The sequence below is a fragment of the Dipodomys ordii genome, unplaced genomic scaffold, assembly GCF_000151885.1.
Source record: "Dipodomys ordii isolate 6190 unplaced genomic scaffold, Dord_2.0 Scaffold150, whole genome shotgun sequence".
Classification (NCBI taxonomy): Eukaryota; Metazoa; Chordata; class Mammalia; order Rodentia; family Heteromyidae; genus Dipodomys; species Dipodomys ordii.
Window position 1 is genome coordinate 5,140,710 of NW_012267366.1, and position 15,004 is coordinate 5,155,713.

The 15,004-nt window shown below is 43.3% G+C and overlaps 1 protein-coding gene across 1 annotated transcript in view; it reads left to right on the forward strand.

Moving 5' to 3' along the window:
- The window catches only part of Syap1 (synapse associated protein 1), a 33,897-nt gene that overhangs the window by 2,350 nt on the left and 16,543 nt on the right, over positions 1 to 15,004 (forward strand). The window contains exons 2-4 of the mRNA XM_013032200.1: positions 6,032 to 6,150; positions 8,249 to 8,315; positions 11,240 to 11,313. Of these exons, the coding sequence (XP_012887654.1) occupies positions 6,032 to 6,150; positions 8,249 to 8,315; positions 11,240 to 11,313 (260 nt within the window). The remainder of the gene's footprint in view (positions 1 to 6,031; positions 6,151 to 8,248; positions 8,316 to 11,239; positions 11,314 to 15,004) is intronic.

Sequence of the window (15,004 nt, forward strand, 5' to 3'; positions counted from 1 at the left end):
CTCTACCACTTGAGCCACAGTGCCACTTCCGGCTTTTTTTCTTATGTGGTGCTGAGGAATCGAACCCAGGGCCTTGAGCATGCAAGGCAAGTGCTCTACCACTGAGCCACCTTCCCAGCCCCACGAGATTTTTTTGTTTGTTTTTGTGGGTCCTGGGACTTGAACTCAGTGCCTGGGCGCTATCCCTGATCTCTTTTGCTCAAGGCTAGTGATCTACCACTTTGAGCCACAGCACCACTCATGGTTTTTTGGTAGTTAATTGGAGAAAAGGGTCTCACAGCCTTTCCTGCCTGGGCTAGCCTCAATTCTCAGATCTCAGCCTCCTGAGTAGCTAGTATTACAGTTGTAAGCCACCAACATTCGGCATGTTTTATTTTACATACATTTACAACAGTTTTAAATTTTAATACTCTAATGAATGAAAAATATATATCGCTGAATTATACACTTTAAACAGATGAATTATAAACTATGTGAATTATATCTCATGAAAGCTGTTTGGGAGCCAGGATATTATGGCTCACAACTGTAATTCTAGCCAAATAGGCTGAAAACCTGAAGCTCTCAGTTTGAAGTCAGCCCAAGTAGAAAAGTCTGTGAGACTCCATCTCCAATTAACCAGCAAAATGCTGGACTGGAGGCAGGTTCAAACAGTAGAGCTCTAGCCATGAATAAGAAAGCCCAGTGACAACCAAAGGCCCTGAGTTCAAGCCCCAATACTGGAAACAAAATTAAATAAAGCTGATAGCAGTGGGCTTGGGGGGAGGGAAAGAGGAAGAAAAATGAGGGAAGGGATAACAAGTTAGACAAGAAATGTACTCACTACCTTACTTATATAACTGTAACTCCTCTGTACATCACCTTGACAATAAAATTAAAATTAATAAAATAAAATTTTGGAGGGGGAACAAAAACTTGAGTTGGGCTTATAAAGTCCTGAAACAAAATAAAATGTAGCTGGGCACTAGTGGCTCACAACTGTGATCCTAGCTACTCAGGAGATTGAGATCTGAAGATTACAGTTCAAAACCAGCCCAAGCAGAAAAGTCCATTAGGCTATATAAGTGGAGCTGACTCAAGTAGTAAAGAGCTACTCTCGAGCAATAAAGCTCAGGGACAGTGCCCAGACCCTGTGTTCAAGCCCAGGACCAGCACCAATAATAAATAATGTCATTCTGAAAAACTGGACACCCAGGAAATCAGGATTAAAATCAGTTCCCCCGCCGGGCGCTGGTGGCTCACGCCTGTAATCCTAGCTACTCAGGAGGCTGAGATCTGAGGATTGCGGTTCAAAGCCAGCCCAGGCAGGAGAGACCGTGAGACTCCTATCTCCAATAAACCACCAGAAAAAACCGGAAGTGGCGCTGTGGCTCAAGTGGTAGAGCGCTAGCCTTGAGCTGAAGAGCTGAGGGACAGCACCCAGGCCCAGAGTTCAGGCCCCACAACTGGACCCCCCCCCCAAAAAAAAGGAAATGACTATTGCCAATGTTTAAAAAATAAAATTGGATAGGGCCTAGGTCTTGCCTGTAATCCTAGCTACTCAGGAGGCCGGGATCTAAGGATCATGGTTCAAAGACAGACTGGGCAGGAAAGTCTGTGAGTCTCTTATCTCCAATTAACTAGCAAAAGGCCAGAAATGGTACTATGGTAGAGAAGTAGGCTTGAGCACAAAAGCTCAGGGGACAGCACCCAGTCCCTGACTTTTAAGTCCCATGACTGGCATGGGGGTGGGGGGGGGAGACGAGCTGAATGTATGTTTCAAAGGTTTGAGAAGATAGGTTGACTAGAACAGACAGGTAGTTAGGGTAGAAAAATGTGAGATGAAGTTAGGAAAAATAGGGTGTAGGTTTACTGGATTCCATAAAAAATAAGAGAGCCATTTGCATGTATCATGAGGGCAGTGTCAAAGTTAAGTTCTTTTACTTAGGGCTTTACTGTAAACCTGGAACCTCATATTTAGTAATAATACCTTCTGAATATTTTCTTTTTTTTCTCTGAATATTTTCTAACAAGTGTTTTTTGTTTTTTTTTGAGTCTGGTCGTGGGGCCTGAACTCTGGGCCTGGGCGCTGTCCCTCAGCTCTTTAGCTCAAGGCTAGTGCTCTACCACATGAGCCACAGCGCCACTTCCAGCTTTTTTCTTTTTGCTTATGTGATGCTGAGGAATCGAACCCAGGGCCTCAGAGGCATGCAAGGCAAGCACTGCACCACTGAGCCATCTTCCCAGCCCCTCTAACAAGTGTTTTTGTTATTTGCTTTTGTGCCAAGTTTGAACTCAGGGCCTGGGCACTTGCCTTGAGCTTTTGAACACAAAGCTAGCACTCTTCCACTTGAGCTACAGCTCTACTTAACCGTTTTTTGGTGGGTTATTAGAGATAGAAGCCTCACGTGCTTTCCTGCTGGGGCTGGCTTTGAACCACAATTCTCAAGTCTCAGCCTCCTGCTTAGCTAGGATTACAGGCTTGATCCATTGGCAACCAGCTTAGTGTTTTGGGGGAAGGGTCCCCAATGAGAATGTTGCTCAGTAGCAAGTTCTTGCTTAATATGTGCAAGGTCCTGGGTTCCATACTCAGTACCACAAAAAAAAATTTTTGTGAGTTTTTTTTCTGATTTTTTGTTAGCATATGCTAATTGTACAAGGCAAGTTTCATTGTGACATTTGCATATATACGTGCAGTGTATCTCACCAACCTCATCCCCTCTTCAAACAATTTCAATAGGTTTCCTTATTATATTTTCTTTTTTCTTTTTTTTTGGTCCGGTCGTGGGGCCTGAACTCTGGGCCTGAGCGCTGTCCCTCAGCTCTTCAGCTCAAGGCCAGTGTACCACTTGAGCCACAGTGCCACTTCCGGCTTTTTTGTTTTTGCTTATGTGGTGCTGAGGAATCGAATTCAGGGCCTCATGCATGCAAGGCAAGGACTCTACCACTGAGTACCTTCCCAGCCCTCTATTTTCATATATGTGTATTAAAGTGCTTGACCATATTCAGTCTTTTTTACCCTATTCATCCTTCCCAACCTGCTGTCCAAGAAAGCCTGTTCTACTCTCCCGCCTGTCTCCTGTCACTGTTTTAGTGTATATCAATTGTACCGAAGGGTTTCCCCAGGGTATTTCACATTGTGCATATATTATAATCCGGATACCCCTCTATTGCTCTGTGTTTCTCTGTCTCATCACTATCCATTTATTGTAAGGAAACTCACTGAAAGGTCTTAAACAATGTGTTTTTAATATACATACCTAACTTGGAGCTAATGCTGTCCTCTTCTTTCCTCACTAGATTTTCTATTTTAGGAGGCTGAGGTAGATGTGAGACACACACATACACACACCACACACCACACACACATATTTCAGAAAACTAAGACCTTGCTTCTGAAATTCATGTGATCTTAGGAAGACATAAAGGTTCTAGTTTATACACAAACTTTGATAGAGGCAAGAGAAGTTATCAGATTTTTTTTTATTTCTACATATTAATCTTTTTTTGCCAGTCCTGGGGCTTGAATTCAGGGCACTGCCCCTGAGCATATTTTGCTCAAGGCTAGCACTCTACCACTTGAGTGACAATGCTACTTGCAGCTTTTTCTGTTTATGTGGAATACTGAGGAATCGAACCCAGGGCTTCATGCATGCTAGGCAAGCACTCTACCACTAAGCCACATTCCCAGCCCTACATATTAATCTTTTTTTTTCTTCTTTTTTGCTTATGTGGTACTGAGGAATCGAACCCAGGGCCTCAGGCATGCAAGGCAAGCAATCTACCACTGAGCCATATTCCCAGCCCTACATATTAATCTTAAACAAATGTTATCTTTGGAGTAACTGAGCCCACAGTCTTTCCAGGGCATTAGATAGATAGATAGAATCTTTAAGAAGCCCCACTTTTGTTTTGGGGGTGTGTGTCTGCACACAGGGGTTCTGGGGCTTGAACTCAAGAGCATAGGCTCTGTCCCTAAGCTGCTTTTGCTCAAAGTTAGGGTTCTACCACTTGAACCACAGCTTTACTTCCAGCTTTTTAGTTGTTAGTTGGAGAGAAGAGTTGCATGGAGTTTCCTGCCTAAGCTGGTTTTGAACCATGATCCTCAGATATCAGCCTCCTGAGTAGCTAGGATTATGGGCATGAGTCAACAGCACACAACTAGAGATTCAGAGTTTTTATTCAGTTCTGGTCATATAGGCACTCTATGCCTGCCATGAGCCAAATATCTAGACTGCAAGAAAGAAAGCAGGTATTCAGCATAAACCATATTGTTCATACAGTTTAAACACAGCTACTCTTACTAGTTTGCAGAATGGTAGGAACCCTCCAAGAACTCAAGTTCCAAGATAGCAGCCATTTAGCCAACTATGAAAGCAAAGTTTTTTGTGAATAGGGGGTGAAACGGTGATTGAGTGCTTGCTTAACATGCCCAAGGCCCTGGGTGTGATACCCAGTGAGTCTTCCATGAGCTCCCACTTAATGCACTCACCACCTTCAATGTTCGCACATGTGCATGAGCGCGCACGTGCACACACGGCAGCACCACCTTGGCCAGGATACCAGCTGGTCTGCTTATCCTGAAGGCCTAGCACAACGGGGACTGTTGCTTCTGCTCCAGTCCCTGTAACTACTTCTGTCCACAAGGCTGTGTTGAACTTCTAGGGACTACCTTGGAGCCCTCACAGCTGATGTTGGTCATTCTCTCTTGCTGCTCACTCGTAGGCCATCAGTAGCTCTCTAGAAACAGTTTGTTCTGCTCTGAGTATAGCTGCCTTGGTTTATTGCTCTTTTGTTGTCTTGATTCTTTAATTTCCTTATTTAGGCTTAAAAATAGACACTCCTTGAGGATGATAACTGTGCCTTGAGGATGATAACTGTGAGTTCAGTAAACTGTATTTTGGCAGTCACTAAAATTTGAGAATAGAGATTATTATGCTAAATTCCAGTTTTTATAATCTTTAAAACAGTTGTTCAAAGGCATTGCCATTCAACAAAGCAGTTTATGAATACAATGCATCTTGTCCAATGTCATTCTTTTCATCATTCTCTCATAAAATAGCAGTTTTTATTTTATTCTTCACCAGTCCTGGGGCCTGGGCACCGTCACAGAGATTCATAGGCTCAAGGCCAGCGCACTACCACTTGAACCACATGTCTGCTTTCGGCTTTTTCTGATTAGTTTATCAAAGGCAAGAGTATGACAAACTTTCCTGCCCTGGCTGGCTTTAAACCATCAAAGGCAAGAGTATGACACTTTCCTGCCCTGGCTGGCTTTAAACCGCAATCCTCAGATCTCAGCCTCTGGAATAACCAGAGTTACAGACATGAGTCACTAGTGCCTGGTAACTGGGAATGTGGCTTAGTGGTAGAGTGCTTGCCTAGCATATGTGAAGCCCTGGGTTTGATTCCTCAATTCATAAACAGAAAAAACTGGAAGTAGCACTGTGGGTCAGCACCCAGGCCCAGAGTTCAGGCCCCATGACTGACAATATATTTGGAAAAGAATTAGCCAGGCACCAGTGGCTCACACCTGTAATCCTAGCTACTCAGGAGCCTGAGATCTGAGGCTTGTGGTTCAAGGCCAACCCAGGCAGGAAACTCCATGAGACTCTTTATTTCCAGTTAACCACCAAAAAACCAGAAATGGTGCTGTGGCTCAAAGTGGTACAGTGCTAGCCTTGAGCAAAAGAGCTCAGGGTCAGCACCAAGGCCCCGATTTCAAGCCATACAACTGACCAAAAAAAAAAAAAAAGGATAAATTATCTCTGTACTGAATATGTACAGACTTTTTTTCCTCTTCCTTATCCCTAAATAATATAACTACAGTTTATGTAGCATTTACATCTTATTAAGTATTATAGATGGAGATATTTAATATAGGAGGTTGTAAGTTCTACACAAATACTATGTTGTTTTATATAAAGGACTTGAATGTTCACAGATTTTGGAATCTGAGTATGTTCTGAGATAGATTTCCCACAGATGCTGATGGAAAACTCTCACAAACATTGTACTTGAATGAAACATCCACTGTTTTTATCCACTGCAGATTATCTGTTTAACTTTGCAAGTGCTGCTACAAAGAAGATAACTGAATCAGTTGCTGAAACAGCACAGACAATAAAGAAATCTGTAGAAGAAGGAAAAATAGATGGCATCATTGATAAGGTACATTTAAACATCTTTTGGAAGTAGAAATTTATAAAATTTATTAGCAGTTAATTTCATCCCTTCTGAACTTTTTTTAATCCAAGTAAGATACCATGTTATTGTGATAATATTTAATTATTGAGATTCTTTTTCTTTCTCATTGTATAAAAGTACTTTTGTATAAATAACTTTGATTTTAACACAGCAGGCTGTGTCAAGAAGATCAGTAGTTAGAGGCCAACCTGAGCTACTTGGGGAGACCTTGCTTGAAAAAAGGGAGGAAGACGGACGCTGGTGGCTCAGGCCTGTAATCCTAGCTACTCAGGAGGCTGAGATCTGAGGATCACGGTTCAAAGCCAGCCTGGGCAGGAAAGTCCATGAGACTCTTATCTCCAATAAACCACTAGAAAACCTTAAATGGCGCTGTGGCTCAAGCAGTAGAATGCTCGCCTAGAGCTGAAGAGCTGAGGGATAGTGCCCAAGCGCAGAGTTCAAGCCCCACAACCGACCAAAAAAAAAAAAAAAAGAGGAGCTAGGGACCTGGCTCAAGTGGTAGAATGCCTGCCTAGCAAGGACAAAACCTGGAGTTTAAAACCCTGTACTAACAAAAAAATAAAATAAAAACTTTGTTTATACCTTAATATAGTTTACTGCTCGATTATAACAAAACTTTAATATAGTTTAAATTTCTTTTTTTCTGGTCAGTCATGGGGCTTGACCTCGGGGCCTGGGCACTGTCCCTCTCTGAGCTCTTTTACTCAAAGCTAGTGCTCTACCACTTCAGGCCACAGCACCACTTCAGGTTTTCTGTGGTTAACTGGTGATAAGAGTCTCACAGACTTTGCTGCCCGGGCTGGCTTTGACCCACCATCCTCAGATCTCAGCCTTCTGAGTAGCTAGGATTACAGGCGTCAGCCACTAGTACCTGGCCAAGTTTAATTTTAAATTTAACTATTTCAAGATATATATGTATGCCTTTGTATGATTGTGTGTGTGTGTGTGTATGTATATGTGTGTTGGGGGCGGGGGGGGTGGTCCTAGAGCTTGAACTCAGAGCCTAGGCACTGTCCCTGAGCTTTTATTTGCTCAAGGCTAGCACTATACCACTTGAACTACAGCTCCACTTCCAGATTTTTGGTGGTTAATTGGAGACAAAATTCTCATGGACTTCCCTGCTTTGATTGGCTTTGAACCTCAATCCTCAGACTTCAGCCTCCTGAGTAGCTAGGATCACAGGCATGAGCCACTGGCACCTGGTCTTTGTATGATTTACAAACAATTGCTCATCAGGATCAACTGTTAAACTCCAAAGGGTGACTTTGTTTTTTGTTTTTCCTAGTGCTAAAATTTCAGGCTTAGGGGATTTCACTTATTGTTAGTCTTTTTTTTTTGGTCAGTCATGGGGTTTGAACTCCAGGACTGGGTGCTGTCCCTGATCTCTTCAGCTCAAAGTGAGCGCTCTACCACTTGAGCCACAGTGCCGCTTCCGGTTTTCTGGGGTTAATTGGAGATGAGTCTCACAGACTTTCCTGCCCTGGCTGGCTTTGAACCGCAATCCTCAGATCTCAGCCTCCTGAGTAGCTAGGATTACAGGCGTGAGCCACTGCTACCCTGGCTATTAGTAATTCTTTTTTTGGGGGGGGTCCAATCATGGGGCCTGAATTCTGGGCCTGGGCGCTGTCCCTCAGCTCTTCTGCTCAAGGCTAGTGCTCTACCACTTGAGCCACAGCGCCACTTCCGGCTTTTTTCTTTTTGCTTATGTGGTGCTGAGGAATCGAACCCAAGGCCTCATGCATGCAAGGCAAGCACTCTACCACTGAGCCACCTTCCCAGCCCTAGTAATTCTTTTTTTAAAAATATTTTTTATTATAAAGATACTGTACAGGGGTTACAGTTACATGAGTAAGGTAATGAGTACATTTCCTATCGAGCATTATTACCCCCTCCTTTGTTTTTCCCCTACCATCCTTCCCTCCCCAACTCCTCCCTCCCTTCTCAAGTTGTAAAGTTCAAATTCAAAGTGGTCATCAGTTAAGCCTTAGATATCGTTATTTAGATATTTTTGCTATGTGTACTCTTTACTAGAATGAAAACCACTCTGCCCTTTTTTCAACAGACAATTATAGGAGATTTTCAGAAGGAACAAAAAAAGTTTGTTGAGGAACAACATACAAAGAAGTCTGGTATGGTATACATTTGCCTTACTTAACTTGCTGTGTGTGCATTCGTGTGTGTGTGTGTGTGTGTGTGTGTGTGTGTGTGTGTGCATGTGTGCATGTATATATGTCTGTGAGGGGGATATGTATTTTATTGTGCTAAGTACTTAACTAAAGGTCTTGCTGATGCTAGGAAAACATTACTACTGACCTACAACCCCAGCTCTTCCACCTACCTGCCACTAGATTTGATTAAGCACCTAGTATGTGCTAGAACCATACTAAGGCTCTGAAAATACAAAAATGTGTATAAGGCTGAGTTACAGACCCTATGCTTAGCTTGTACAGGATCCTAGATTTGATCCCAACACCAAAAAAAAGTGTGCATTAACCAGCCATCCTTCTGACAGCAGAAGGACTAGTGATGAGAAGACTCACCCATAAACCTTTAGGTTTAAAGAAAGGGATTAAGTTATTCCCAGGGCTGGGATAGTGGGTGAGAATAGTCCCTCTAGGGAGTTGGCTCTCAGGAAGAGCATTTTAATTACATTTTGACACATCCACATATTCACACACAAACAAAACTTACACAAGCCAGGTAAGTCATTTTAAATACTCCAGTAGTGGGGCTGGGAAGGTGGCTCAGTGGTAGAGTGCTTACCTTGCATGCATGGGGCCCTGGGTTCGATTCCTCAGCACCACATAAACAGAAAAGGCCAGAAGTTGTGCTGTGGCTCATGAGGTAGAGCACTAACCTGATCTGAAGAGCTGAGGGACAGTGCCCAGGCCCAGAGTTCAGGCCCCACGACCAACTAAAAAATAAGAAAATAGTGCTGGGAAGTTGGCTCAGAGGTAGAGCGCTTGCCTTGCATGCCTGAGGCCCTGGGTTCGATTCCTCAGCACTACATAAGCAAAAAGAAAAAAGCCGGAAGTGGCGCTGTGGCTCAAGTGGTAGAGCTCTAGCCTTGAGCTGAAGAGCTGAGGGACAGAGCCCAGGCCCAGAGTTCAGGCCCCATGACCAGACCCCCCCCCAAAAAATACTCTAGTAGCCACACAAATGAAGTAAAAATAGAAAGAGCTGTAGTTAATTTGAATAATCTTATTTAACTCAATCTCAAAATTGGAATTCACGTAATAGTGTGTGTGTGTGCGCGCGCGCGTGTGCGTGGGAGCGTGCCAGTGTTGGGGCACTCTCCCTGAGCTTTTGTATTCAAGGCTGGCACTCTGCCACTTGAGCCACAGCTCTACTTCTGGCTTTTATGGTAGTTAATTGGAGATAAGAGTCTCACAGATTTTCCTGCCTGGGCTAAGTTTCAACCTTGATCCTTAGATCTCAGCCTCCTGGGTAGCTAGGATTATAGGCATGAGCCACTAACACCTGGTCCATTTCACTTCTGAAAGCCTTTTTCTCACTCATAATCATTCACCTTGTACTGTTGGGTTTTTTTGTTTGGTTTTTTTTTTTTTTGCAATCTTGGGGCTTGAACTCAGGGCCTGGGCACTGTCCTCTCAAGGCTAGCACTTGCCACTTGAGCCACAGCATCACTTCCAGGTTTTTCTGTGTATGTGGCACTGAAGAATCCAACCCAGGGCTTCATGCATTCTAGGCAAGCACTCTACCACTAAGCCACATTCCCAGCATTGCTATTGTTTTCAAGAGGAGGTCTTACTATGTAGTCAAGACTACCAAATGTCCTTTATGACACAATGTCTTCCACAATCCAATTAAGGATAATTCACTATGTAGTGGAGGCTCCCAAATGTCCTTTATAACATTTCTAGTCCCTGCTTGCCACAATTCAATTAAGGATAAGATAATTCAGCTCTTTTCCATATGTCTTACCCTCATTTAATCTCTTAACTGTCCAATAACATTTCTTTGTCTTTTATAACATTAAAAGTTTTGGAGAGGGGCTGGGAAGGTGGCTCAGTGGTAGAGCGCCTGCTTTCCATGCATGAGGCCCTGGGTTCAATTCCTCAGCACCCCATAAGCAAAAAAGAAAAAAGCCGGAAGTGGCGCTGTGGCTCAAGTGGTAGAGTGCTAGACTTGAGCTGAAGAGCTGAGGGATAGTGCCCAGGCCCAGAGTTCAGGCCCCACGACCAGACCCAAAAAAAAAAAAAGTTTTGGAAAATACTGTTCCCTTTTTTATTTATTTTTATTTTTTGTCGGTCGTGGGGCTTGAACTCTGGGCCTGAGCACTGTCCCTTAGCTCTTCAGCTCAAGGCTGGTGCTCTACCACTTGAGCTACAGTGCCACTTCCGATTTTTTCTGGTGGTTAATTGGAGATAAGAGTCTCACAGACTTTCCTACCTGGGCTGGCTTTGAACTACTATCCTCACACCTCAGCTTCCTTTGTAGCTAGGATTAGAGGTGTGAGCCACCAGCACCCAGCTCTGATGGTTATTTTAATACTCTGATTACAGTGTTGTCAGATTTCTTTATAGTGTCATTCAAATAGAGTTTGTTTTTATTTGTTTGGAGGACACAGTTTTAGGGGTTTAAACTCAGACTCATAATTGGTAGGGATTCTACCACTTAGCAATACATCCAGCCCTTCTTTGTACTGGTTGTTTTTGAGATAGGGCCTCACTTCCTGTCTGTACAAATGCTTAGACCATGATCCTCCTATTTTAGACCTCCCATCATAGCTGGGATGACAAATATACACCACTACATATATATACCTAGGCTGACTTCAAACTTGGATCCTCCAAATCTCAGCTAGGAATACAGGAGTAAGTAACTAGTGCTCAGTTTAAGTAAAATTATTTTGACTAAATGCAAACATACATAAAACTCATAAATTAAGTAAAGATATTACAATAACTTAATATTTGAACCTTACTGGTAAATGGCTGTTTTAAATAGTCAAATAGATACTTTCTCATTCTTTAAAATCATAGATTATAATATAGCCATTGTAACCTATTTTTTTTCACCTTCTGTACAGAAGCAGCTGTGCCCCCATGGGTTGACACTAATGATGAAGAAACAATTCAACAACAAATCTTAGCATTATCTGCTGTAAGTATCTTATGATATATATAATATATATATATATAGAACAGACTTTCTTCCTGTCATGATACATCTGTCAGTATGACTTTATCTTTAGCAGAATTTTTTTTTCTTTTTTCTTCTTCTTTTTTTTTTTTTTTTGCTAGTCCTGGGGCTTGAACTCAGGCCCTGGACACTGTCTCTGAGCTTCTTTTGCTCAAGGCTAGAGCTCTACCACTTGAGCCACAGTGCCACTTCCAGTTTTTTCTGTTTATATGGTACTGAGGAATCAAACCCAGGGCTCGTGCATGCTAGGCAAGCACTCTACCACTAAGATGCCCTTTTTTTTACATGAGGCATTACCTGCCTCATGCAGTTTTTTTTTTTTTTTGTCGGTCGTGGGTCTTGAACTCTGGGCCTGGGCGCTGTCCCTCAGCTCTTCAGCTTAAGGCGAGCGCTCTACCACTTGAGCTACAGCGCCACTTCCGGTTTTCTGGTGGTTTATTGGAGATAGGAGTCTCACGGTCTCTCCTGCCCTGGCTGGCTTTGAACCACAATCCTCAGATCTCAGCCTCCTGAGTAGCTAGGATTACAGGCGTGAGCCACCAGCGCCCGGCTGCAGTTTTTTTTTAATTGTGAGTCCTGGGGCTTGAACTGAGGGCCTGGGCACTGTTTCTGAACTTTTACTGAAGGCTAGCACTCTACCACTTGAGTCACAGTTCCACTTCTGGCTCTTTCTGTGTATGTGGTACTGAGGAATTGAACCCAGGGCTTCATGCATGATAGGCAAGCACTCCACCACTAAGTCACATTCCCAGGCCCCCCTCCCTTTATTTTTGTCAGTCATAGGGCTTGAACTCTGGGCCTGGGCGCTGTCCCTCAGCTCTTCAGCTCAAGGGTAGCGCTCTATCACTTGAGCCACAGTGTCACTTCAGATTTTCTGAGTGGTTTGTTGAACCACAATCCTTAGATCTCAGCCTCCTGAGTAGCTAGGATTACAGGTGTGAACCACAGGCACCTGGGTTTTTGTTTTGTTTTGTTTTGTTTTTTGCTGGTCCTGGGGCTTGAACTCAGAGCCTAAGTACTGTCCCTGAGCTGCTTTTGCTCAAAGCTAGCATTCTACCACTTGAGCCACAGTGCCACTTCTGGCTTTTTTTCTCTTTATGTAGTACTAAGGAATCAAACCTAGGGCTTCATGCGTGCTAGGCAAGCACTCTACCACTAAGCCACATTCCCAGGTCCCCAGTCCTTTTGTTTTTCTTCAGTACAATTTTTATTTTCTTTTTTTTTGGGGGGGGGTCAGTCATGGGGTTCGAACTCTGGGCTTGGGCACTGTCCCTCAGCTCTTCAGCTCAAGGCTAGTGCTCTACCACTTGAGCCACAATGCCACTTCTAGCTTTTTCTACTTATGTGGTGCAGGGGAATCGAACCCAGGGCCTCATGCATGCAAGGTAAGCACCCTGCCACTGAGCCACCTTCCCAGCCCAATTTTTATTTTCAATACCAATTCTGAGGCTTGAACTCAGGACTTGAGCCCTGTTCCTGAGCTTTTTTGCTCAAAGCTAGCGTTCTACCACTTGAGCCATAACTCTCCTTCCAGCTTTTTTGTGGTTAATTGGAGATGAATGTCTCATAGACTTTCCTGCCTGGCCTGGATTTGAACTGCAATCCTCAGATCTCAGCCTCCTAAGTAGCTAGCTAGGATTATAGACATGAACTACTAGCACCCAGCCAGTTTTAATTTTCTTGAAACAGACAGAGCCTCCTACCTCCATCTCCAGAGTGCCAGGATTACAGATGTGCACCAGCACACCTGGCAATAATGTTTGTTTGTTTTGTTTTGTGTTAGTTATGGAGCTTGAACGCCAGGCCTGGGTGCTGTCCCTCAGCTCTTCAGCTCAAAACGAACACTCTACCACTTGAGCAACAGCTCCACTTCTGGTTTTCTGCTGGTTTACTGGAGATGAAAGTCTCACCGACTTTTCTGCTCAGGCTGGCTTTGAACTGCAATCCTCAGATCTCAGCCTCCTGAGTAGCTGGGATTATAGGCATGAGCCACTGGCTTCTGGCCTGATAATAATGTTTTGAGATACATTACCATAGGAAGTTCTTTAGGCAGCATTCTAGTTTCTGTGAAGGAAATGATTGTATTCTCTATTTTCTCTTTACCTATATGTACTTGTTGAAAATTGATAGGACAATATTCTGCATGCTGGCCTGCAAAACTTTACCTGAAGACTTTGGAGGAAATGCAGCCAGACCAGCTAGCAATTGTTTGGTATCTGACAGTTTGCAAAAGCACTTTCCCACACACTACTCTATTGAACCTCACAGCACTTCTGTATAATAAGTCAGGCTTTTATCACCCTGAGACAAGTGAGAAGATTGAACAGAAATGCGGGTGATACCTTCATTTCCTCTCTGTATTCTCTACTTAGCTGGCAATGATCAGAGAGTAAAGGCCAGGCTGATATTTTCACCCTAAGCAGCTAGCTCATTGCAAGGCACACACCACCCCTGCCTCCACTGTTTTTTCTTTGTTTTTCTTTTATTAACATACATTAGCAACTACACAAGAGGAGATTTTAAGCCAGGTGCTCATGGATCGTGCCTATAATTCTAGATACTCAGGAGGCTGTGATCTGAGTGAGGATCAAGCTTTAAAGCCAGTCTAGGCAGGAAAGTCTACAAGACAATTACCACCAATTAAGCACCAGAATATCTGGGAGTGGAGCTGAGGCTCAAGTGGTAAAGCACTAGGCTTGAGCAAAAAGAGCTCAGGCCCTGAGTTAAAGCCCCAGGACCGGCACAAAAATAAAAGGAAATTTCATTGTGATACCTATTTAAATGACTATTAAAATGGGCCCAGTTAAATAAGTTATGGTAAAGTACAGCTAATTTGATGTAAACATTGAAACCAAAAAGTTTTTCATGACCTTGAGTGAAAAAGAAAATCAATCATGGTATATGGAATACTTTCCTTTTTTTTATTTTTTATTTTATTTTTTGGGTCCGGTCATGGGGCCTGAACTCTGGGCCTGGGCACTGTCCCTCAGCTCTTCAGCTCAAGGCTAGCACTTGCCACTTGAGCCACAGCATCACTTCCAGGTTTTTCTGTGTATGTGGCACTGAAGAATCCAACCCAGGGCTTCATGCATTCTAGGCAAGCACTCTACCACTAAGCCACATTCCCAGCATTGCTATTGTTTTCAAGAGGAGGTCTTACTATGTAGTCAAGACTACCAAATGTCCTTTATGACACAATGTCTTCCACAATCCAATTAAGGATAATTCACTATGTAGTGGAGGCTCCCAAATGTCCTTTATAACATTTCTAGTCCCTGCTTGCCACAATTCAATTAAGGATAAGATAATTCAGCTCTTTTCCATATGTCTTACCCTCATTTAATCTCTTAACTGTCCAATAACATTTCTTTGTCTTTTATAACATTAAAAGTTTTGGAGAGGGGCTGGGAAGGTGGCTCAGTGGTAGAGCGCCTGCTTTCCATGCATGAGGCCCTGGGTTCAATTCCTCAGCACCCCATAAGCAAAAAAGAAAAAAGCCGGAAGTGGCGCTGTGGCTCAAGTGGTAGAGTGCTAGACTTGAGCTGAAGAGCTGAGGGATAGTGCCCAGGCCCAGAGTTCAGGCCCCACGACCAGACCCAAAAAAAAAAAAAGTTTTGGAAAATACTGTTCCCTTTTTTATTTATTTTTATTT